The sequence below is a fragment of the Belonocnema kinseyi genome, chromosome 10 (genome assembly GCF_010883055.1).
Source record: "Belonocnema kinseyi isolate 2016_QV_RU_SX_M_011 chromosome 10, B_treatae_v1, whole genome shotgun sequence".
NCBI classification, from domain to species: Eukaryota; Metazoa; Arthropoda; class Insecta; order Hymenoptera; family Cynipidae; genus Belonocnema; species Belonocnema kinseyi.
The window spans coordinates 34,036,571-34,059,995 of NC_046666.1; the positions used below are offsets into that span (position 1 = coordinate 34,036,571).

General features: G+C 24.6%; 2 protein-coding genes across 4 annotated transcripts in view; one reads left to right on the forward strand and one right to left on the reverse strand.

Moving 5' to 3' along the window:
* LOC117181540 (B-cell receptor-associated protein 31) overlaps positions 1–8,440 on the reverse strand; it is a 10,253-nt gene extending 1,813 nt beyond the window's left edge. Inside the window, exons 1-2 of one of the 3 annotated variants that reach the window (XM_033374335.1) lie at positions 8,282–8,440; positions 3,946–4,246 (exon numbers count right to left, since the gene is read on the reverse strand). In XM_033374335.1, coding sequence (XP_033230226.1) covers positions 3,946–4,219 — 274 coding nt within the window. In that variant the 5' untranslated portion in view covers positions 4,220–4,246; positions 8,282–8,440. The other 2 variants (XM_033374337.1, XM_033374336.1) reach the window with 2 other exon arrangements.
* A 2,157-nt stretch (positions 8,441–10,597) lies between these two features.
* LOC117181515 (structural maintenance of chromosomes protein 1A-like) overlaps positions 10,598–23,425 on the forward strand; it is a 42,999-nt gene continuing 30,171 nt past the window's right edge. The window contains exons 1-4 of the mRNA XM_033374277.1: positions 10,598–10,867; positions 10,949–11,069; positions 17,136–18,447; positions 22,354–22,565. Of these exons, the coding sequence (XP_033230168.1) occupies positions 10,756–10,867; positions 10,949–11,069; positions 17,136–18,447; positions 22,354–22,565 (1,757 nt within the window). The 5' untranslated portion in view covers positions 10,598–10,755. The remainder of the gene's footprint in view (positions 10,868–10,948; positions 11,070–17,135; positions 18,448–22,353; positions 22,566–23,425) is intronic.

The window sequence follows — 23,425 nt, forward strand, 5'->3', positions numbered from 1 at the left end:
AAAACAAGAATCTAAAGATTAAACTGGGACAAAAAATGGGATAATTTTTAAAAACTTGAAATGAAAACAAGGTAATGAAACTCCTAAGAATTTAAGATGAGTTAAAAAGAATTCAGGATGAATTTAAAAGGATTCAACATCAATTTAGAAGAATGCAAGTGAATTCAAGGGAATTAAAAATAATTCAGAATAAATTTTGGAAAATTTATTAAAATTCCCTGAGATATTTCCTCGGAGATCTTAGAAAATTCCTTGGGATTTTTTAAAGTTTCTTAAAACCTTATAGGTCCAATAAATTCGTTTTATACCTTCGAACCCTAAAATTTTTAAAATCCCTTGAAATTATTGAAATCTATTAAAAATTGTTTGGTATTTTAAAAAAAACTCCTAAAATCTTTTAAATCCCTTGAAATTATTGAAATCTATTAAAAATTCTTTAAAATATCCTAGAATATTTTAAATCTTTCAAATCTCTTGAAAATTTTTGAAGCTTTTGTAAATTCCTTGCAATTTTTTAAATGCCATAAAATATTTCAAATCTTTTGGAATCCTTTGATATTAAAACTATTCTAAAAGATTTGAAATCCTTTAAAATCTTTCAAAATCCCTTTAAATTTTTTGAAGCTCTTGAAAATTCCTTGAAAATTTTTAAAATATCATAAAATCGTTTGGAATCTATTTAAGTTATTCAAAACTGTTAAAAATTCTTTGAGAAAAAAAATTGAAATTCCTTGAAATTATTGAAATCTATTAAAAATTGTTTGGTATTTTTAAAAAACTCCTAAAATCTTTTAAATCCCTTGAAATTATTGAAATCTATTAAAAATTCTTTAAAATATCCTAGAATATTTTTAATCTTTCAAAATCGCTTTAAAGTTTTTGAAGCTTTTGTAAATTCCTTGCAAATTTTTAAATGCCATAAAATCTTTCAAATCTTTTGGAATCCCTTGAAGGTATTGAAACTACTCAAAATTTCTTGGAATTTTTTTTAATATTCTAAAAGAATTGAAATCTTTTAAAATCTTTCAAAATTCCTTTAAATTTTGTGAAGCTCTTGAAAATTCCTTGAATTTTTTTAAATATCATGAAATCTTAAAAATCTGTTGGAATTCAATTCAAATTATTAAAAATTATTCCAAATATCTTGGAATATTTTTAAATACTCTAAAGGATTTGAAATCCTTTAGAATTTTTTTATATTCCTTGAAAATTTTTTAAATATCATAAAATCGTTTGGAATCTCTTTAATTTATTCAAAACTTTTAAAAATTCTTTGAGAAAAAAAAAATATTGAAAATCCTTTGAAATATTTTTAAATTCCTTGAAATTATTGAAATCTATTAAAAATTCTTTAAAATATCCTAGAATATTTTAAATCTTTCAAAATCTCTTGAAAGTTTTTGAAGCTTTTGTAAATTCCTTGCAATTTTTTAAATGCCATAAAATCTTTCAAATCTTTTGGAATCCTTTGATATTAAAACTATTCTAAAAGATTTGAAATCCTTTAAAATCTTTCGAAATCCCTTTAAATTTTTTGAAGCTCTTGAAAATTCCTTGAAAAATTTTAAAATATCATAAAATCGTTTGGAATCTCTTCAAGTAATTCAAAACTGTTAAAAATTCTTTGAGAAAAAAAATATTGAAAATCCTATGAAATATTTTGAAATTCCTTGAAATTATTGAAATCTATTAAAAATTGTTTGGATTTTTTAAAAATCTCCTAAAATCTTTTAAATCCCTTGAAATTATTGAAATCTATTAAAAATTCTTTAAAATATCCTAGAATATTTTAAATCTTTCAAAATCTCTTGAAAGTTTTTGAAGCTTTTGTAAATTCCTTGCAATTTTTTAAATGCCATAAAAGCTTTCAAATCTTTTGGAATCCCTTGAAAGTATTAAAACTACTCAACATTTCTTGGAATATTTTGAAATATTCTAAAATATTTGAAATCCTTTAAAATCTTTCAAAATCCCTTTAAATTTTGTGAAGCTCTTGAAAATTCCTTGAATTTTTTAAATATCATGAAATCTTATAAATCTTTTGGAGTTTAATTCAAATTATTAAAAACTATTCCAAATTTCTTGGAATATTTTTAAATACTTAATTATTGAAATCTATTAAAAAATTTTTGTTATTTTTAAAAATACCCCGAAATACTTTATCTTCTTTCAAATATTTCAAAATCCCTTGAAATTTGTCGAGACTCTTGAAAATTTCTCTCTAAAATATTTAAAATCCTTTAGAATCTTTTGTAATCCCTTTTGAAGCTGTTGAAAATTTCTTGAATTTTTAAAAATACCAGAAAATTTTTCGAAATCCTTTCAAATTATTGAAATCAATTAAAAATTCCTTGAAATCTTTTAAAACAACCTAAAACATAGCCAATCTTTTGAAATTCCGTAAAAATTTCTAAAGCTCTTCACAAATTACTTGGACTGTTTAAAATTACCCTCAAATCTTTAAAATCCCTTGTAATGATTCAAATCTGTTCAAAATTCTCTGGTATTTTATACATACTCTGAAATGTTAAAAACCCTTGGAATATTTTTAAATACCATAAAATACTTCAAATCCTTTAAAATTTACCCTTAAAATTTTGTGAAGCTCTTGAAAATTCTTTGGAATATTTAAAAATACCCTAAAATATTTTAAATCCTTTGGAATCCCTTCAAATTAGTGAAAATTTAAAAAAATTATTTCGAGTTCTTTTTAAATACAATAAAATATTGCTAATCGTTTGGCATATTTTGAAATTCCTTGAAAATTTCTAAAGCTGTTGAAAATTCCTTGGAAATTTTAAAAATACCCTGAAAATTTATAATCCTTTGAAATCTCTTGAAATTTATTCAAAACTCTTTGGTATTTAAAAAAAAATACCGTAAAATTTATAAAATCTTTGGAATATTTTAAAACGCCCTAAAATACTTTGAATCCTTTAAAATATTTCAAAATCCTTAAAATTTTTTAAATATGAAATCTTCCAAATTCGTGGGATTTCCTTCAAGTTATTAAAAACTATTTTAAATTTTTTAGAATATTTTTAAATACTCTAAAAGAAATTAAATACTTTAAAATCTTTTTATATCCCTTAAAATTTTTTTAAATACCATAAAATTTGTAAAATCCTCTGAAACCTCTTAAAATTATTGAAATATATTTAAAATTTCTAGAAAACTCACAACAATTCCTTGGAATTAAAAAAATAACATTAAGTCCTTCAGAATATTTCATATGATTAAAAAGTATTAAGAATTCCTTAGAATCGTTCAAAATACCCTAAAATATTGCAAATCCTTTTAAATATTCTGAAACTCTTCTACCTTTTTAAATCCTTTAAAATCTTTTGATAAATTTAAGACTCTTGAAAATTACTCGGGCTTTTCAAAATTACTCTAAAGTATTTTCTAAATTTTTTTTCAAATACCTTAACATTATAGAAATTTGTTAATAATTTCTTGGAATCTTTTAAAATTCTCTCAAATATTTTTAAAGAATACAAGAAAATTCGAACAAAATATAGACTTTAATTCCGTAGTGGTTAAACACTTTACGTAAAAAAAAGTGACAACAAAGTTATTTTAGAAAAAAGTGAGTTCATGTGCTTCTTATAAAAATTCCTTTTCTGTCATTTCTTTTTTTTTAATTCCTGAACTTTTCCAGGTTTTCCATCTATTTTTTTTAATACGATTTTTTTAATGAATGAGACCTTTAAGAATTGTCCAAATTTAATCATTAGATTGTTTTCAATTTCTAAGAATTTCGTAGTTAGATAAGTGATTAGTTTAATTTTGAAGAATGGATTATTTTGTGCTCAAATAACAAGGTTCTATCTCGAGTTGGCAAACTCTGGAAGCTTAAAATCCGATAAAAAATGTATTGGAACACTAGCGCCCCCACCGAGACAAAACTTTATCTTTTAGATTTTTTATTAGAAATTATGGTACCTTGCATTTCAGCGTCCAAGTGAGCATGGGCATGTTCTGCAGTTTCGCTCATAGAGTACTTCCTCATTTCCCGAATAGCATCTAACAGAAAGAGGACTAGAATTGCTAGCAGAACGAGAAAATACATTGAAGCTTGACTGCTTAGACTCTGAAGGAATCGTGATCTGAAGAGTTTTTGCCATCTTCTTGGAGAAGCTACTGGTAGCACCAGCAAGAGGACTACGAAAATCTCCACATAGAGGAAAGACGCAATCAACGTCCATTGTAAACTCATTTTTGATGATTTTTTTTTACAATTTATCTGGAAAAGAAATTTTTTTTTAAGATTTAACTGTCATTTAAATATTATCTATCGTGAAATTAATGACAATAAAATGCAGAGCTCGGATCGTGCGATTTTTTCAACTTTTTTGAAAAAAATGCGATTAGTTGACCTTTTTCAATTTTTCTCAGACGCTCGCTATACTTAGCGGCTGAAATGCGGAAATTTACAACCACGTATACACCCCTTCGTCAGGGTGCGTCATTTTTTTTGTAAATCTATTAATGTCAATCAAGAAAAAAAAATGCAATCAAATTGTTTAATTTACAAGCCCCGAAAGACTAGTTTTCAACAAAACAGTTACATTTTTAACTAAAAAAGATGAATTCTCAACTAAAAATGTAATATTTCATATTTTTAGCACGAAAATATTTTCATTTTGAATAAAAACAGTAGAATTGAACTTAAAAAAAACGAATTTTCAAAAAAATAGTATAATCGTAAAAAAAGATTCATTTACAACCAAAAAGTTGAATTGTTAAGCAAAAAAACTGAGCTTTATAAAAAACAGTTAAAGTTTCAACAAAAAGTTACATTTTTTATCTCGAAATCATCCAATTTTTCCCAAAAATTATATAGTTAAATTTCCATTTAAAAAAATTCCATTACAAAAAAAAGAATGTTTAACAAAAAAGTATATTTTTAACGAAAAATTTGAATTTTCAACAAATCAGTTTACTTTACCAAAGAGATAAATTTTCGACTAAAATTATGAATCAACGAAAAAATGAAATTTTGGTAAAGTATTTCAAATTTTAACAATACTTAAAATTTCAAGCAAAAATTATTTTAATTGGAAAAAAAAGAATTTATCCAATAAATACGAATTTCCAACAAAAAACTTGAATCCTTAACTAAAACAAATTAATTTCTAACCAAACAGTAGCACAATTAACAAAAAAAATGGATTTTTTACTAAAACCTCCGATTTTTCCATTTTCTACCAAAAAATACGATTGATTTAACAAAATACAACAACAAATAAATTAATTTTCAACTAAAGTGATGAATGTTTCACTAAAATGATAATTTTCAACTCAACATTTTTGGTTAAAACTATATCTTTATCAGTTAAACATTAAACTAATTGGTTTAAAATGAATGTATTATGTTGAATGTTTTTTTGTTTGAAAATTAATTCTGTATTATTACATTAAATTATTAAATTAAAATGTTTTAAACATTTTAAAAGTTGAAATTTTAACCAGGAATATAAATTTTGTACAGAATAGTAGAGACCCTGTAAAATCCAGGAAAATAAGGAGATTTTTTCACGAAAATAGTGATATATATTTTTTAAAGTAAAAATAATGCAAATACTATATTAAATTTAATTTAAAACGCTTTCAATTCCAAAAATTTTAAGTAAAAATATTTTATTCTCAAATAGATAAATTCTGAAGCGAAAAATTGAATTTTCAACTAAAAAGATTAACTTCTTACTACAAAAAAATATTTTGTAACAAAATACATCAATTTACAACCAGCAGTTGAAACTTCAAAATTTTCAGTCAATAAAATTAATTTTTAACAACAACAAAAAACGAATTTTCAAAAAAAGAATTAAATTTTCAACCGAAGTAATGAATTTTTAATTAAAATTATGAAATGTCAACTGGAATAGTTCAATTTATAACAAAAAAGGTGAATTTTGTACCAAGAAACAGGAAAATTCAACAAATTTATGAATTAACAACTAAAAAGATCAATTTTCAGCTAAAAATGCAATTTAAATTTTCGGTAAAAAAAGTTAATTTTCAATAAAAAAAAACTAATTTTTAACAAAACAGTTTTCAACCAAAATAATGAATTTTTAAGTACAATGATGAATCTTTAACTTGAGTCTGGATTAGTTAAATTTTCAACCAAAAACAAAATAATTAACTTTAAGTTAAAAAAATTATTTTCCACCAAAAAAAGTTGACAATTTTCAACTAAATAGTAGTTAAATCCAGTAATCAATAACTTACATCTATAGAGTGGAAAGTACTAACACTTTATACATGTTCTTTCAAATTGAAAATTATTATTAAAAGTTTTGCAAAACTTCTGAATATTTTTTTAAATTATTCGAATTTCAAATAATTTTTCAAACTAAAAAATTATGTTCAATTTTTCTAGAAATCCGAATAAAATGTGTCTATTCTTTTGAAGCCTTTCACCATTCTTAAAACTTGATGCATTTTTTGTTCAATGTTTTCTACAAGTAATAATTTTTTAATTGTTGTTTATACCAAAAAATTCAACAATATAACTTGCAAATAATCATTTTTTAAATAGAAGAATTAAAATCTTTATGTTTAAAATTTAAAAGCCCCTTGAAAATTAAACGATTCAAGACTTTCTATTTCAAACAATTCAGTTTCAAATTATTTAAATTTTTTACGACTAAGGCTTTTGAATTAAACCAGTTTCGTGTTTAGCGCTAAACTCTTGAAATTCATAAATTTTGAACGGATTATACCCGTATTAACATATAAATTATAGTTCACTTTCTAATACTTTAAGTACAGTTACATTTGTTAAGTAATTAATTTATATTTACAATTGATCAACAAACATTTTTTTTTATCAAAAATTTTCAGTTTCAAACGCTTTTAATTTTTTAAGTCTTCAAAGACCGCATTTTAAAAGACTTTAAATAAAAAATGTACGCTTAAAAATAAAAAGGAAAATTTTGTTAAGTAAAATATTTTCGAATTATGCATTATAAACTAAATCATATCACAATTAAAGAAGATAAAAATACAACTACTTATTTTTAAAAAATCTTAAAATCGAACTTTGACAGATTTTCCTTCTAAAATTTGTAAAATTCCCAGTCAAAAAATAAATTTACCACCATGAGTAGTATAAATCTACTTTTACAAATGAAAAACCATTGCTACTTAAATTTATGTTACAATTGACAACAAATTTAAAAAACGCTCTCTGAAAAATTCCCTGCAATTTCCACATATTTTCAGATATATAAAAACTCCCTGACAATTTAAGATTTTCCAGTTTTTTCAGGAGATTTGACACCCTGAACTATAATAAAATATATAAATAACCAAAGCAGGTTTTATAAAATCGGAAAAAAACACCAAGCAAGTAAATACTTCAGTTTACAAAAAGCATGCATTAAATTAAATATGCATAATCATGTCACGTTTGTATCAAAATTGATGACATAAGCAGGAAGATGACACGACCATTGTGAAAATGTACAAAATTCCTTGACATATTTCACCATCTCATTATACTGCACTTTCTTAACCGTTTACGACAAAATGTTATTGAAAAACGTCTGTAAACAATTTAAAATTCAATCGTAGTATCTCACTATATATGTTTGTAGAAATTAACAAAAGTTTTTTTATTTATAATTTTTCAAAAGGTCATCTCAAATTAAGAATTGAAACACAGAATGAAAATATTGTATAAAAATGATGACAATGCTATTTCAACACCTTTCACAACAAAAAAAAACTGAAAAATTCTAACATGAATTTAAGTAATTTGCGAAATTTTATCCCGCAGTAACAATTTCTCTTTTTATACATTTTGAAAATTCTTCATACCCGACAAGGTGCTTGGAACTAAAGTTCATTTTTAACCTATAATAGCTTAAAGCATAACTTTTTAAACGTAGATACTTACGGCTTATTTAAATCGTGTCACCTTGGTTTTTTCTATAAAAACTCAAGTCCGCCTCTGAGATAAAAAATCTCTTGATAAAATTCTATATCGGGATAAAATAGAACACTCACAAGCGACCTAATCTTCGAACTGACGTGTCTTCGCTTTTTCTTAAATATGTATGCAACTGGAAACCGGAATTACTAATTCAAGTGTCAAAAACCGAAGATTTTTTCCAACTTTCCCGATCGAATGAAAGAAGTACACGTTTAGGTTTCTCAAACAGGATTAAGGATAGGAAATTTGAGGTTATTTAAATAAATTTTTCGGTCGTAAGTGAAGATTAATAACATTCATGATGTTAATATTACTATTTAAAGACTATATATGTACCGGTAATAATGATGATATTTCCACACGATGCACAAGTACCAGCTGAGTTCAAAGTTCGAGAAGCGGTGAAAAATTTATAAATAAATCGCAGTTCCACCAGTGACGTCACTCAGAAATTCAGAGAAACTACGAGAAACCGGTCCCGTTCGTTCATACTGGTGCGTTCTCATAATATCAAATGATCTCAAATTTACAATAAAAAAACTGCATCTTTGACGTCTCCTATTTTTTTTTTAGAATTAACCAATAATTTTTAGTTTTCTGGACTTGTTCTGAAGGAAAAGCCAATAAAAATGTTGCAAATTAGTTCTGATTGGTTGCGTGCACTTATATACATAAATTGATGATCTTTTATCTTTATTTTCAATATAATGATTTTATGTTTGAAATGTTTATATAAATATTTTATAAAAATTAATAATTACGGCTAATATAGTAACGAATGTTTAAAACTCCCGCCTTAAGTAATATGGCGAAACAAGTAAACTCACTTGCCGCTAGGTAGGGTTAGCTGCTTTAGTCGAAGTTCTGCGAAAATTTAAATTCGATAAAAGAACATTTTTGTTTGTTAGGCAATTTCATAATAAAATTATTTATATTATTCGTGAAACTATGTCAAAGTTTCAGTTATTCTAATTAGGATAAAAATGGAGTATTTTAAGTACAGATGGACACGAATTTTCAACGAAAGATATTCATTTTCTACCAAAAGAAGAATTTTCAATCAAATCGTTGAATTTTTAATTGAAAAAGACCAATCTTTAACCAAGAAAATAATTTTGTTTTAAAACGAAAAATTAAAAAAAAAAGTATAAATAAGATGCATAAAAGATATATTTTTTATTACAAATGGAAGTTACATTTTCAGTTAAAAAGGAATAATTTTTTACCAAAAATGAAATGAATTTCAGACAGAAAGAATGAATTATCAAACAACAAAAAAACAATAATTAACCAACGTGGATTAATTTCCTACCAAAAAGACAAAAAACTCTCAACAAAAGAGATGAATTTTCAAATTTAAAAAGAAAACAAAAAATTTCAACCAAAAATGGAATAGTGCAATTTTAAGTTGAAAAAAATATCTGCCAAAGAAAGAAATGAATTTTTAGCAAAGTAGTTACATTTCCAAAAAAGGAAATAATTTTTAAATAAAATGATGAATCGCCAGACAAAAAAAAAGTATTTTCAAATCAAATAGTTGAATTCGAATAGCAAAAATTAGTTTTTAATCCAAAGAGAGCATTATCAACCAAAAAGATCAAGATTTTCTACCAGAAAGATGGATTTTTATGAAAAAAGTTTGTTTTTATAAAGAAAATACGAATTTTTAAACAATTAGTTAAATTTTAACTGAAAAAGATACATTTGTAACCGAGATTAACCGATTAACTTTTTTGTAACCGTTTACAAAAAAAACTACAAATATTCAACAAGTTACATGAGTTTGCAAATAAAAATGATCAACTTTCCATTCTAGAAGATAGATTTTTAACCATAAATGTAATATTTACATCTTTAGTCAAAACATTTCAATGAAATGATAAAGTTCCTATGAAAAAATAGAATTAAAAAAAATACATGAATTTTCAAATAAAAAAAATTTTAATAAAAAATGGAATGGTTAAATTTCACTTGAAAAAAAAAGTAATTTTCAACTACTGGTTGAAAATTGGTTAAAGTAAAAACAAATAGTTCAATTTTCATAAAAAATTGATATATATTCAACCAAAAATGATATAGATGGTTTGATATTTAACAAAGAAAAATCATTCTGATATTAAAAGAAAAAGATTTTTTAACGAAATAGTTCAATTTTCACAAAGTAAATAAATTTTGGAAGAAAAATATGGATTTTTAACACAAAAGATTATTTTTCTGCAAAAGAAAAGAATTTTAATTAAAATAAAATAAAATTTTCAACTTAAAAGTTTTCCACCAAAATGGATAAGTTAAATTTTCGGTTACAAAAATGAATTTTTAACAAAATACCAAGAAAAAAACCAATCTTGCACAAATAAACTACCAAATTTAAGTTTCTAAAAAAATACGATATTTCAACAAAATACATACATTTTCAACAAGATTGTTAGATTTTTAATCAAGAGGATTAAGTTTCAGCACTTCTTCTTTTGTCTGATTTGAATTTTCGCGGAATATTGACTAAAGCAGGTAGCGCTACTTAGCGGCTAGTAATCTTCTCTACTGTTACCGACAGTAGATAATTAATTTGCGTAACTCAGTGTAACTTACGATAATTTGTGGATACATTTTTGTAAAACTGGTAAACAACCAAAATCCAAATTATCAACAGCAAAGGCTCGGCATCCAAATGCTCTGAAAGCAATCCAAATTCCAAGGCGTACCAAAGTGACATTTCTTTCTGTTTGTTTTGTTGTCGAATGTTTAAAGTTTATGGCGCGAATTGGGTCATTTTTTTCTGAATTTCGTAGTTTCCTAGTCTTTATTTAACCATGCCTGCAGTTCTGAAGCATATCGAAGTTGATAACTTCAAATCCTACAAAGGAAAACTCATAATAGGACCTCTGAAGTCGTTTACGGCGGTTGTTGGTCCAAATGGATCTGGTGGGTTATCTCGCATTTTTTAAAAAGTGTTCTAATTTTCAAAATGTGTGTGCATTTTCTGATGTGCTTTATGCTCTCCAGGAAAATCCAATTTCATGGACGCTATCAGTTTCGTTATGGGTGAAAAAACAAGCAGTTTACGAGTAAAACGGTTTGGCGAACTTATTCATGGAGCGTCCATTGGAATGCCAGTTGCACGGACGTAAGTAGAATTTTCATTTAAATTTTTAATTTTACACCTGAAAATCTTGAGAAATTCACGAACCTGTTGCAATAAAGAGGCGAATTCAGAACTTTTTTCGAATACAGGGTGGCATGACCGAGAATTTAATTTAAAACTCGGGAATTTACTTCTGATCGCAGTAAAATTCAAATTTTCATTATTTTAATAATTTTTGTCAATTTAGAAAAGTATTATATATTTTATCCACAGTCGCGGAGCATATAAGTTTATTTATTAGTTTACTGATTTATTTACGGTTTATGGATCTTGAATTTTTCAGGCCATCTTAGTTTACTTTCATTAAATTATAATTTATTATTGTACAAGAGTACTTATTTTTGTTGAAATTAGTTAGTAGTTCTCGTGCATTCAAAAAGTTTTTATTACAATAAGAAAATAATTTGAGATACTTAATATTAATAAATTTATTTTTTTCACGTGCAACTAACATTTAATGAACTTGTCTTAACCTAGAAAATCGAACCATTTTACAGTTAAAACCTGAAAAATGACCGACTTTTTATCAATTAAAAAGAGAGATTATGATATGATTTAAAGAATGTAACGTTCCTTGAGAATTTTTATTTTTTTTCCATCATAAGAATACAGAAACAATAATTTCCTCTTTTTTAAAAAAATGTATTTATCACGTTTTATTCGCATTCTCCTGACTTGGAACAGGGAATTTAAAAAAAATTTATACTTTTTATTTTAGGACATGGAGTTTTCGTAAAAAAATATAATTTTACTTGGAACAGAGCCTTTTTTAAATTAATCATAATTCGGATTTAGAAGAAATGAGTTTAAAAAATCCCTGTTCGAAGTCAGAATTCGTAACAATTTAAAAGTTCCCTCTTTTAAACTAAAAAAAAAGTACTTCAAGTAGTTTTCAGAGATTTTCTGAATTATAGTAATAAATTTTGTTTAATTTTTCGTTGCGAATTTATCTTTTTAAAGTTAAAAATGCAACTACTTGCGATTAAAAGTTGAACTCTTTTGTTAAAAACCATTTTTATTGTTTGGAGGTTCATCTCTTTTTGAAAATATAAATGCTTTGTTGAAAATCATTTTTTTTTTTACTAAAAATGTAATCAACTCGTAGAAATTTCACTATTTTGCTGAATATCCGTTTTTTTTTTAAATTAAGAATTCTATTCATAACAGAAAATGCAACAGTTTGGTTGAAAATCGATATTTTTTATTTAAAAATTAAACTGTTTGAAAATTTATGTACTTTGTGGAAAATTAGTCTTTTTGTAGAAATTAATATTTATGGTAAAATATAATCATTTTGTTAGATATAAAATTTACCTATTCAAGTTGAAGATTCATAATTTTAGTTGAAAATTCATCAGTTTGGTTGAAAAATAATTTCTCCAACTGAAAATTTAACTTGTACATTTTTAGTTTAAAATTTATTATTTTCTAGTTCAAAATTCAACAATTTGGCTACAAGTTTTTCATAATTTAAAATTAAACTATTTCGTTGAAATTTCACGTATTTTGTTCAAGAATCGTGTAGTTTTTGAACCTTTTAATGTTTTCAACAACAACAAAATGAACGATTAACTAACAGGATTAATTTTCTACCATAAAGACGATCTTTTTAACAAAGTACATGAATTTAAATGTAAAGGGAAAAGAAATTTTCAACAAAAAATTAAATAGTTTAATTTTTCGTTAAAAAAAAAAAAACGTAATTTTCTACCAAAATGAAAAACTAATTTTCAACAAAAAAGGTGAAGTTTCAACCAAGAAGATTAATTTTTCACAAAAAAAAAACAAATTTCAACTAAGAAGTATAAACTTTCAACTTTAAATTAAAAGCATGAAGAAAAACGAATTTTCAAGAAAATAGGATAATTTCCAACCAGATTAATGCATTTTTTACAAAAAAAAAATGAATTTTTAACTAGAAATATTAATTAAAAAATGAACGAAAAATATTCAAGAAGATACATAAAAGTCCAATCAAATAGTTTTTAAAAAATAGGTTCAGTTAAAAAAATAATAATTTAAGCCAAAAACAGGTCAATTTCCAAACAAAAAAAAAAGATTTTTAAACTAAAATGATGAATCTGTAGCTAAAAAGATTAATTTTAAACCAAATATAGGGTTTTCAAAAAAAAAAAAACATTAATAATTAATTAACAAGATTCATTTTCTACCAGAATTACGAATGTTTCAGCAAAGTATATGAATTTGCATGTTAAACGAAAGAAAATTTTTACAAAAAAAAATGGAATATTTGAATTTTCAGTTAAAAACATTAATTTTCTACAAAAAAAATTTTCCACCACGAAGGTGAATTTTTAACTGAAAATAATGAAAATAGTAGAAACAAAGTCAGTTTTCGTAAAACAAAACTTGTGCTGAGTTGTGCTCGAAAAACGCAATGCTTTTACTCCTTAACAAAATTCTATGAGATCAACAGTTCTCCAATTAAAACCAAAAATGTCCATGTGTTTTTCAAAAAACCCTTTTACTGCACAAATGAGCAAAAGTTAACAGAAATGTTATTTTTTGAAGAATAAAATGTACGGTTCCAGCATTTAAGACATAAATTATATACATAATTGCCAAAATTTGGAAACCAAATTGCTCAAAATCTCGAAATGTCTAATTTCCAAAATTTCAAATTAAAAAAATATTGATTTAAATACATGTACCTGAAGTTCTGAACGTTCAAATGAACGAAATTTTTTTCCCGGTTTCTATTTTGCCCATACATATTGTTCCAACTTTAATTTAAAATACGCATTATAATTCTGGCCCAATAATAAAATATTTCCAATGTAAGTAAACAAACATTTTAGCACTTTTTTTGTTTTCAAAGTCATCAGTAAAAAAATTTCATTTATTTGAACGTTCAGAACTTCAAGCACATTTTAAATACTACTTTTGATCTGTTAGAATATTTTACATCATATATACTGCGACAACTTAAATTTAAAAAAGCTCTTTATTTTGTCTGTGCCTCGGTAATTTAGAATTTCAGGAATAATTTAATAATTTCGAAAATTTGATATTTCGAGTTTTTAAATGTTTTCAATTATGTTACTTTGAGAATTTAACAGTTCTGAATTTTTCTAGTTTCGGAATATTTTAGTTTCGTTAATAATTGCCAAAATTTGGAAACCAAAGTGCTCGCAATCTCAAAATGTCTAATTTCCAAAATTTGAAATTAAAAAAATATGTATTTAAATAATACTTTTGATATGTTAGAATATTTTATATCATATAAACTGCCCAAATTTAAATTTAATAGAGCTCTTTATTTTGTCTGCGCTTCGATAATTTGGAATTTCGGGAATAATTGACTAATTTCGAAAATTTTCATGTTTTTGTTATTATATTTTCGATATTTTGAACATAACAAATATAAGGATATATTAATATAATAATAATTATTTAAGATATCTTATATATAGATATCAGGTATAAAAACCTGTAAAATATCAATTTTACAGATCTCATATTTAACCTTCTTAAATTTTTAGAAAATTTGCAATACGGCATTGTGTTGAAGGTTTTAATTTACATAATTAGTTGAACTTTTATTATTCCATGATGTAAATTTAGAATTACATATTCACATTTTTTGATCGGGACTTTCACAACATTTTTAGAATAAAAATGTTGTCCAACTTTGATTTCAACCGTTTTTTAAATAATTTGTTAAATTGTGTTTTTTATAAATTATTATATCATTTAGTTTAGAATGCTTAATTCGTAAATCTTTCACTTCAAAAATATTCCATTTTAGATTTTTAATTTTTAAGCATATATTTTTTAATTCAAAGAATTTTAAAATGCAGTTTTAAAGGTTAAAAAAAATTAGAAGTTTTTAAAATCGTAGATTTATTTATAAAAAAATACGATGGCCACTGGACCGGGAAACTGGGAATTTTACGAATTTTCATAAGAAAAATCTGCCCAAGTTCGATTTGAACAGTGTTTTAAATAATTAAAGGGCAGTTTTGAAGATTTAAACAGTTAAAAATTAAAAGCATTTAAAAATGAAACTTTTTGATAAAAAACAGTTTTATTTTATCTACTGCAAATATAAATAAATTATTTTTAAATTAATATATCATTTATTCCAATAATTTTATTTTTAAATACGAATTTTTATGATTTATCAATAATATATTTTTAATTCAGAGTTGTAGGTCTTCTTTTATATTATTTTTTATATTAAATTTAATAAACAAATTTATGAAAATATTATTTCTATTCATTTTTTTGGCCATTAAAAAATTTAAACGTGCGTTTTACTATTTTCAATTTAAAAATAAATCCATAATAATATAATCATAATTAAAGGTTTTTATTAAATAAAAAATATTGTGAGTCTAAATTATTTAATTTTTCTCCCATTTAATTTGAAATTTCTTAATGTAGAAAAAGAATAGGTATTTAATATTTAGCAATATTTCACTGTTCATTTAATCTTTAGATTAAATGATTACATTAATCTTTAGATTTTCGAAGAGCTTTTAAACTTTTAGCGTTACAATTTCAATTGTTAAATTTTGACACATAAATAACAATTGAACACTGATTATTTGCAGAAAAAATTTGAGTAATTTCAAGAGATATTTATAGGTTTTGAAATATTCAAAATTAATTAAAAACTTGAAATTATTTCAGACAACTTAAACGAAGTGTGTAACATTTTTTCAGAACTTCTAAATATATATTATAAAATTAATCGAAATTTCCCTACATTTTTTGGAAATCCTGCAAATTAAAAAAAATCCTTAAAATCGTCCAGGTTCTTCTTTGATCATTTTTGAAATCTCTTAAAATCTTAAACTTTCTGGTCTGTTTCTGTGAAAAATCATTTTCAATTTTCCTAAGAATTTAAGAACCTTTTTTCATTCTTTTGAAGTCTTTCACAATTATTAAAAAAAATCTAAATTTTTTGTTTGTAATCTGCAAAAATCAGCATTTTATTTTACATTCGGCTGTACATATTTAAAATTATTTTAAGTTCTAAATTTAATTCGAATCTTTTTAAAACTCCTAACTATCTCTTAAAATTACTATAATATTTTTACAAATAATAAGTGTTCTGTTATTATTTATAAATTCAAATTTAATTTTTTTTAATCTTCAGAAAAATTCAAAAATTATTTTGAATTTGGAAAAATTGTAAACTACTTCTAGATTTCTCAAGATTTTGAAATAAAAGTTTAAAGATTTTAAAGGATGCCTAGACTATTTGAAATAAAAATAATTTAACTTCTAATTTAAAAACTGTTAAGTTAAAACATTATTTTTCAATATTTAATGTGTTTAGCTTAAAATTACTTAATATAATTTTGAAAATTTTTAAAGTTCATTGCTTGATTCTTTAATTTAGACTATTGAAAATGTTAATGTGGGTTTATATTTTTGGAACTTAATCTGAATTTTTGAACTCTATAATTGGTAAAAGTTCTAAATTTTGCACTTTCCATTTGGCACTTGTAAATATTTGAGCATTTGAATATACAATTTTTGATTTGAAAAACTTTTCAACTTTAATTTTCAAAAGTTTGGAATTCAAGTGTTCCACTTTGAGTGCTTTAATTTGTTGTTTATTACTTTATATGTTTTATATGGAAAAATGTTAAGAATATAGTTCGATTTTTTAAATTAAATTGGCCGTGAAAAATGTTTGCGAACCGGGAAATGACTGGGAATTTTTTTCTTCGATTAAAACGGCCACCCTAATCTCTGTAATTCTCATAAATTATTTGTATAGTTAACATATTTTTTATCCCTTTTGTACCAATTAAACATTGTGAAATTCATTCGATAATAATTTTTGAAGATCCGTGTAATCTTCTATGGTCTAAAATTAGCAATTTTAAAGACATATTTTAAAAAAATAATTTCTTGAACAAAAGTTTGTATGTAACAACAGTTTAAAAATATGTAAAATCCAGAATGAACATATGTACATTTAATGTAGTAATTATGAAATAGAATATAAATATAATTTCTAAAAAGGATATAATTTACAATAGATTCATTTTTTTATTTTCCAATTCTTAGTGCATCAGTGACTGCAGTATTTGAATTAGAAAATGGCAGTGAAAAGAGTTTTATGCGTTCAGTGCACGGTTCTTCCTCTGAACATCGCATAAATGGAAGTGTTGTAACCAGTCAAGCCTACTTAACCGAATTAGAACATCTCGGTATAAACGTAAAGGCTAAAAACTTTCTCGTATTCCAAGGTGCTGTAGAATCAATTGCCATGAAAAATCCTAAAGAGAGAACAGCTTTATTTGAAGAAATCAGTAATTCCGGGGCATTGAAAGCCGAATACGAAAGACTAAGAACCGAAATGTTGCGCGCTGAAGACGAAACTCAGTTTTCCTACCAAAAGAAGAAAGGAATTGCCGCCGAGCGGAAGGAAGCGAAACTGGAAAAAGAAGAAGCCGAGAAGTATCAGCGATTGAAGGAAGAGTATGGCGAAAAGCAAGTGGAACTCCAACTTTTCCGTTTATTCCACAATGAAAAAGAAATTCAGAGCTTGGAGGACACGCTACAGAAGAAGAAACACGAAGTGGAAAAGGTCGAAATGAAGAAGGAAAAAGCGGAGGAGGTTGTGAAAGAGAAGAAGAAAGAAGTTGGCAAGCTTGGACGTGAACTCGCAAAAATTGAACAAGACATCAGGGAAATGGAAGTGGAGATCACGAAGAAGAGGCCAACTTTCATCAAAGCAAAAGAGCAGGTTGCTCACATGAAGAAAAAATCTGAATCTGCTCGTAAATCATTGACTCAAGCCAGAACTGCTAACGAAGCTCATAAGAAAGACATCAATGAGTTGCAGGAGGAACTTCGCCAGGTGGAAGAAGCTAAGGCTGAATACGAGGCAAGTATTGCTGGTCAGTCTCTGCTGCAAGGAAGAGACGTTCAGCTTGAAGATGAACAAGTTAGCGAGTATAATCGATTGAAAGAAGAAGCAGGCAAACTAGCAGCCAGGTATCTTCAAATGCTCGATTCCATCAATCGAGAACAGAAATCGGACCAGGACAGACTCGACAATGAAGGCAGAAAGAAAACGGAGATAGAGAATAAAATCAAGCAAAAAGGACAAAAGAGAGATGAAGCGATGAAGCGCGTTGAGAAATTGGAAGAACACATTAAAGCTTCAGAAGCTTCTTTGGAGGAACAGAAGAAAATAAAATCTGATTTGCAAACTGATTGTGGATCTTCCAAAGACAAGATTCAAAGTCTCCAACAAGAACTTGAAAACATTTCTGAACAGCTTGGAAATGCGAAAGTTGATAAGCATGAGGTTTCGAGGAGCAAGAAGAGAACTGAACTTGTGGAGAATTTCAAGAGACTTTATCCCGGAGTTGTAAGTATTTTTTTTATATTAATTAGATTTCTGATTTTTGTACCTGGAAATGTCAGGGAATCTTGTTTGAAGTCAAGGAATTTTATCAAGAACTTGCTTAAATTAAAAAAATTGTCATGGTTAAAAAGTCTTCTTTTTTTACTGGAAATTAATTTTCTTAACTGAAAATTTAGCTTTCTATTTTTGGTTGCCAATTGATCTTTTTTCAGTTGAAAATTAATCCTTTTGGGTAGAAAATAAATCTTCTTAGCTGAAAATTCGTCTTTTTGCTTGAAAATTAAATAGTCTGAATAAACTTTTTATCTATCTCTTGGCTGAAAAATCTTTTTCTGTTGAAAATTAAAGTCTTCGGTTACATACTAATTTTTTTGGTTGAAGATGTATCATTTTCAATCAACTATCATCACTTTAATTGAAAATCCATTTTTTTTAAATTATACTTGGTTAAAAAATGTAACTCTTGTTAAAAATTCATTTTTTTAATTAAAGATTCATAATTTTGATTAAAAAATCATCTCTTTGCTTGAGGATTATTTTTTTAGACTGAAAATTTAACTTATCCAATAGAATATTCAAAATATTAGTTGAAAATTAAACTATTTTGTTGAAAATTCGTTTCTTTTAATTTTTGTAATTGAAAATTTCGCTATTCTATTTTTTATTGAATATTTATCCTTTTTAGTTAAATATTTGACTATTTGTTTGAAAATTCATGTATTTTGTTGAAATTCTACTTTTTCGTAAAAAAAATTAATCTTCTTATTTGAAATTTCATCTTTTTGGTGGAGAATTCAACTATTCCAGTTAAAAATTTATTCTTTTTTTTTGTTTGTTAAAAATTATACTACTCGGTTAAAAGTTCAATTCTTTAGTTAAAAATTAATTCTGTTTGAAGATTCATTAATTTGATTGAAAATTCATCTCTACGGTTGAAAATTGAACTATTTTGTTGAAAATTCTCTCCCTCTTTTTTTTTAAATAAATTTTCTTATCTCGAAATTTAACTAATCGAGCAATTTAACTAATTCAATTGAAAATTAAACTACTTTGTTGAAAATTCTTTTTTTGTTGTTGAAGATTCATAGTTGTGATTAAACAATCAACTCTTTGCTTACAAATTAATTTTCTAGACTGAATATTTAACCAATCTAATAGAATATTCAAAATTTTAGTTAAAATTAAACTATTTTGTAAAAAATTCGTTTCTTTTTATGGAAAATTATTTTTTGTAATTGCAAATTTAACTATTCTATTTTTGATTGAATATTTCTCTTTTTTAGATGAATATTTGACTATTTGTTTGAAAATTCATGTATTTTGTTGAAATTCTACCTTTTTTGGTAGAAAATTAATCTTCTTATTTGAAATTTCATCTTTTTGGTGGAGAATTCAATTATTCCAGTTAAAAATTCTTCTTTTTTTTTATAAAAATTATACTACTCGGCTAAAAGTTAAATTCTTTTGTTAAAAATTTAATTTCTTATTTGAAAATGTAACGAATTCAATTTAATTGTTTCATTATTTCAGTTGAACAATGAACATTCATCTCTTTGGTTAAAAGTTAATTTTTTAAACTGCAAATTTAAATAATCCAGTTGAATATCCATAGTTTCAGTTGAAAATGAAACAATTTTATTGAAAATTCATTTCTTTTTGTGGAAAATTCATTTTGGTTACTGAAAATTTAACTATTTCTATTTTTGGTAGCAAATTGATCTTTTTACAGTTAAGAAATAGTCCTTTTTGGTAGAAAATAAATCTTCTTAGCTGAAAATTCGTCTATTAGCTTGAAAATTAAACAGTTTCTTAGTTGAAAATTAAACTCTTTTGTTACAAATTAATTTTTCTGGTTTGAAGATTCATTATTTTCAATCAAATTTCATCACTTTAGTTGAAATATTTTTTTAAATCACACTTGGTTAAAAGTTAAACTATTTTGTTAAAAATGCAATTTTTTTTCTTTGAAGATTTATAATTTTGATTGAACAATCATCTCTTTGCTTAAGAATTAATTTTTTAATCTAAAAATTTAACTAACCTAATAGAATATTCAAAATTTTAGTTGAAAATTAAACTATTTTGTTGAAATTCGTTTCTTTTTATGAAAAATTATTTTTTGTAATTGAAAATTTAACTATTCTATTTGTGATTGAATATTTATCTTTTTTAGTTGAATATTTGACTATTCAATTGAAAATTCATGTATTTTATTGAAATTCTACTTTTTTTTGTAAAACATTAATCTTCTTATTTGAAATTTCATTTTTTTTTGGTGGAGACTTCAACTATTCCAGTTAAAAATTCATGACTTTAGTTAAAAATGCATTATTTTTCTTTAAAATTATACTACTCGTTTAAAAGTTAAGTTCTTTTGTTAAAAATTAATTTTGTTGGTTGAAAATTCATAAAGTTGATTGAAAATTTATCTTTACGGTTGAAAATTGAACTATTTTCTTGAACATTCTCTTCTTTTTTTGTTGAAAATTAATTTTTGTAACTGAAAATTTGACTATTATATTTTTGATTGAATATTGATCTTTTTTACTGGAATATTGAGCTATTTGTTTGAAAATTCATTTATTGTGTTAAAATTTTATTTTTTCGGCAGGAAATTAATCTTCTTAGTTAAAATTTCATATTTTTGGTGGAGAATTCAACTATTCCAGTTGAAAATTCCATTATTTTATTTAAACATTCATCTCTTTGCTTAAAATTTAATTTTTGAACTAAAAAAATTATCAGTCCACTAGAATATTCAGAATATTAGTAAAAATTTAAACTATTTTGTTAATAATTTGTGTTTCTTAGTTTAAAAATTAACTATTTGGTTAGAAATTTATCTTTTTTAATTGAAAATTCAACTATTTCGTTCAAAACTCGAAAATCAATCTTCTTGTTAAAAAATTCATATTTGTGCTTTAAAATTCAACTATTCCAGTAGATGATTAATAATTTTGTCGAAAATTCATCACATTGTTTGATAATTTATCTATTAGGATTTAGAAGTTTTAAAAAGTTGCAAAAACAATTTAAAATTTTAAAGTTTTTCAAATATTTTTAAAATAAAATGTGGATTTTGAAAAGTTTCAAGATTATTCAAAATTTTTAAGTACAAAAATGTATTTTTTTAAATTTTACATTTAACTATTCCATTCTTGGTTGAAAATTTAATCTTTTGTTGAAAGTTCAACTATTTGGCAGAAGCTTAATCTTCTTTGTGGAAAATTGATATATTTGGTTAAAAATTCATCTAACTTTTTAAGAATGCAATATTTTTATACCGAATTTTAGGAATTAGAAGCGTTTTGAATTTAATCTAACGTTGTACCCACATTTTTACTTAAAGGAATATATTTTCATGAAAAATATCCTTATTTCCCTTGTTGTTCCAGAGTGTCTACTCACCTGGAAAATCTCTTTCATTCAAAATAATAAAATGGAAAATATAGACTGAATTTTAAGTACATATATGAAGATAAAATAAAAATTTATTTCCATTTTTATTTAAATTCATGTTCTTTATGAACAAATTCAAGAAATTATTCTTGATGTTTTTAGTATTATTTATTGAATCAATCGATGGTGACTAATTTAAGATTATCTTCTGATATATAATTTTTTAGAGTTTTCTAAATAAAAGATTAATGAAATCCCTAGAAACTTGAAGCAGTAAAAATTACTTATCCTTTAATAAATTTACTTTCAAAAATGAAAAACAGTTATTTATACTCGCGAATTTTTGTAAAGATTCCGAGTGGATTTTTAAAAAATGTAAGAAATATTTGAATAGCTCCGTAATATGAAAAATGATGCCTAAAAAAAAAATGAAATCTTCAAGGAATTTTTATCCAAGATTTGAATAGACATCCTGTGATATTTATTTTACATTATTCTATTATTTTGTAGTATGATCGAATTATTAACATGTGCGAGCCGATACATAATCGATACAACGTTGCTATCACTAAAGTTTTCGGGAAATTTATGGAAGCCATCGTTGTTGATACGGAAGCGACAGCTAGACAATGTATTCAGTATTTGAAGGAGCAGCGTCTCGATGCGGAAACCTTTTTGCCTTTGGATTATATTCAAGCCAAGCCTCTGAGAGAACGTCTTCGGTAAGTCTACATTGAAAAATTTTGTTATGATATGGGAATATCCAAGTGTCCAAGAGTCAGAAATTTGGGAAAAAAATAGCAAATCAGAGAGTTTCTATAAGAAGTAATTGCAAAAATTAATATTTCAGGGAATTTAAAAAGATGCTAAGGAATTTTGTATTAATTTTATTATTTTGAAGTCATTTTAAAGCGTTTGAAATATTTTAGGATGCAAACTTTTCTAGAATTTCGAAAGATATGAAACGATTTTACAGGACTTATAAGGTTTTAAGATATTTTAAATGATTTCAGGTTATTTTATAAAATTTCCGAGGATTTTAAGTGATTTTAAAACTCTCAGTGTATTTTAATACATTTTCCAGGATTTCAGGAAATATCATCATAGAATTTCACCAGATTTTATAATATTTGAGTAGATTTTAAAGAATTTTTTCACGAGAATTGATGTATTCTACAGGGTTTTAAATATTTGAAGAGATTTGGAATTCATCCTGAATTCATAGTATTGTATCCTACATCTTTTGAAATTCTCTTGAATAATTTTAATTATTCTTAATTTTTTCTAAATTTAATCAATTTTATTTAATTCAATGGATTTATGAAAAATATTTTTATATAATTAATTTTGAGGATCAATTGTTAAAATGATCGAAGGATTTGTAATATTTTAAAGTATTTTTACAAATTCCTTCGCGATTTCAGGTTATTTTATAACATTTCCGAGGATTTTAATTGATTTTAAAGCTCTCAATGTATTTTAATACGAGGGTAGTTCAATAAGTCCTTAGAATGACCAATAGATGGCGCGCGAATCGCTCCAAATCATCTGTTTTCAGTCAGCACCACTCCCGACTAGATAT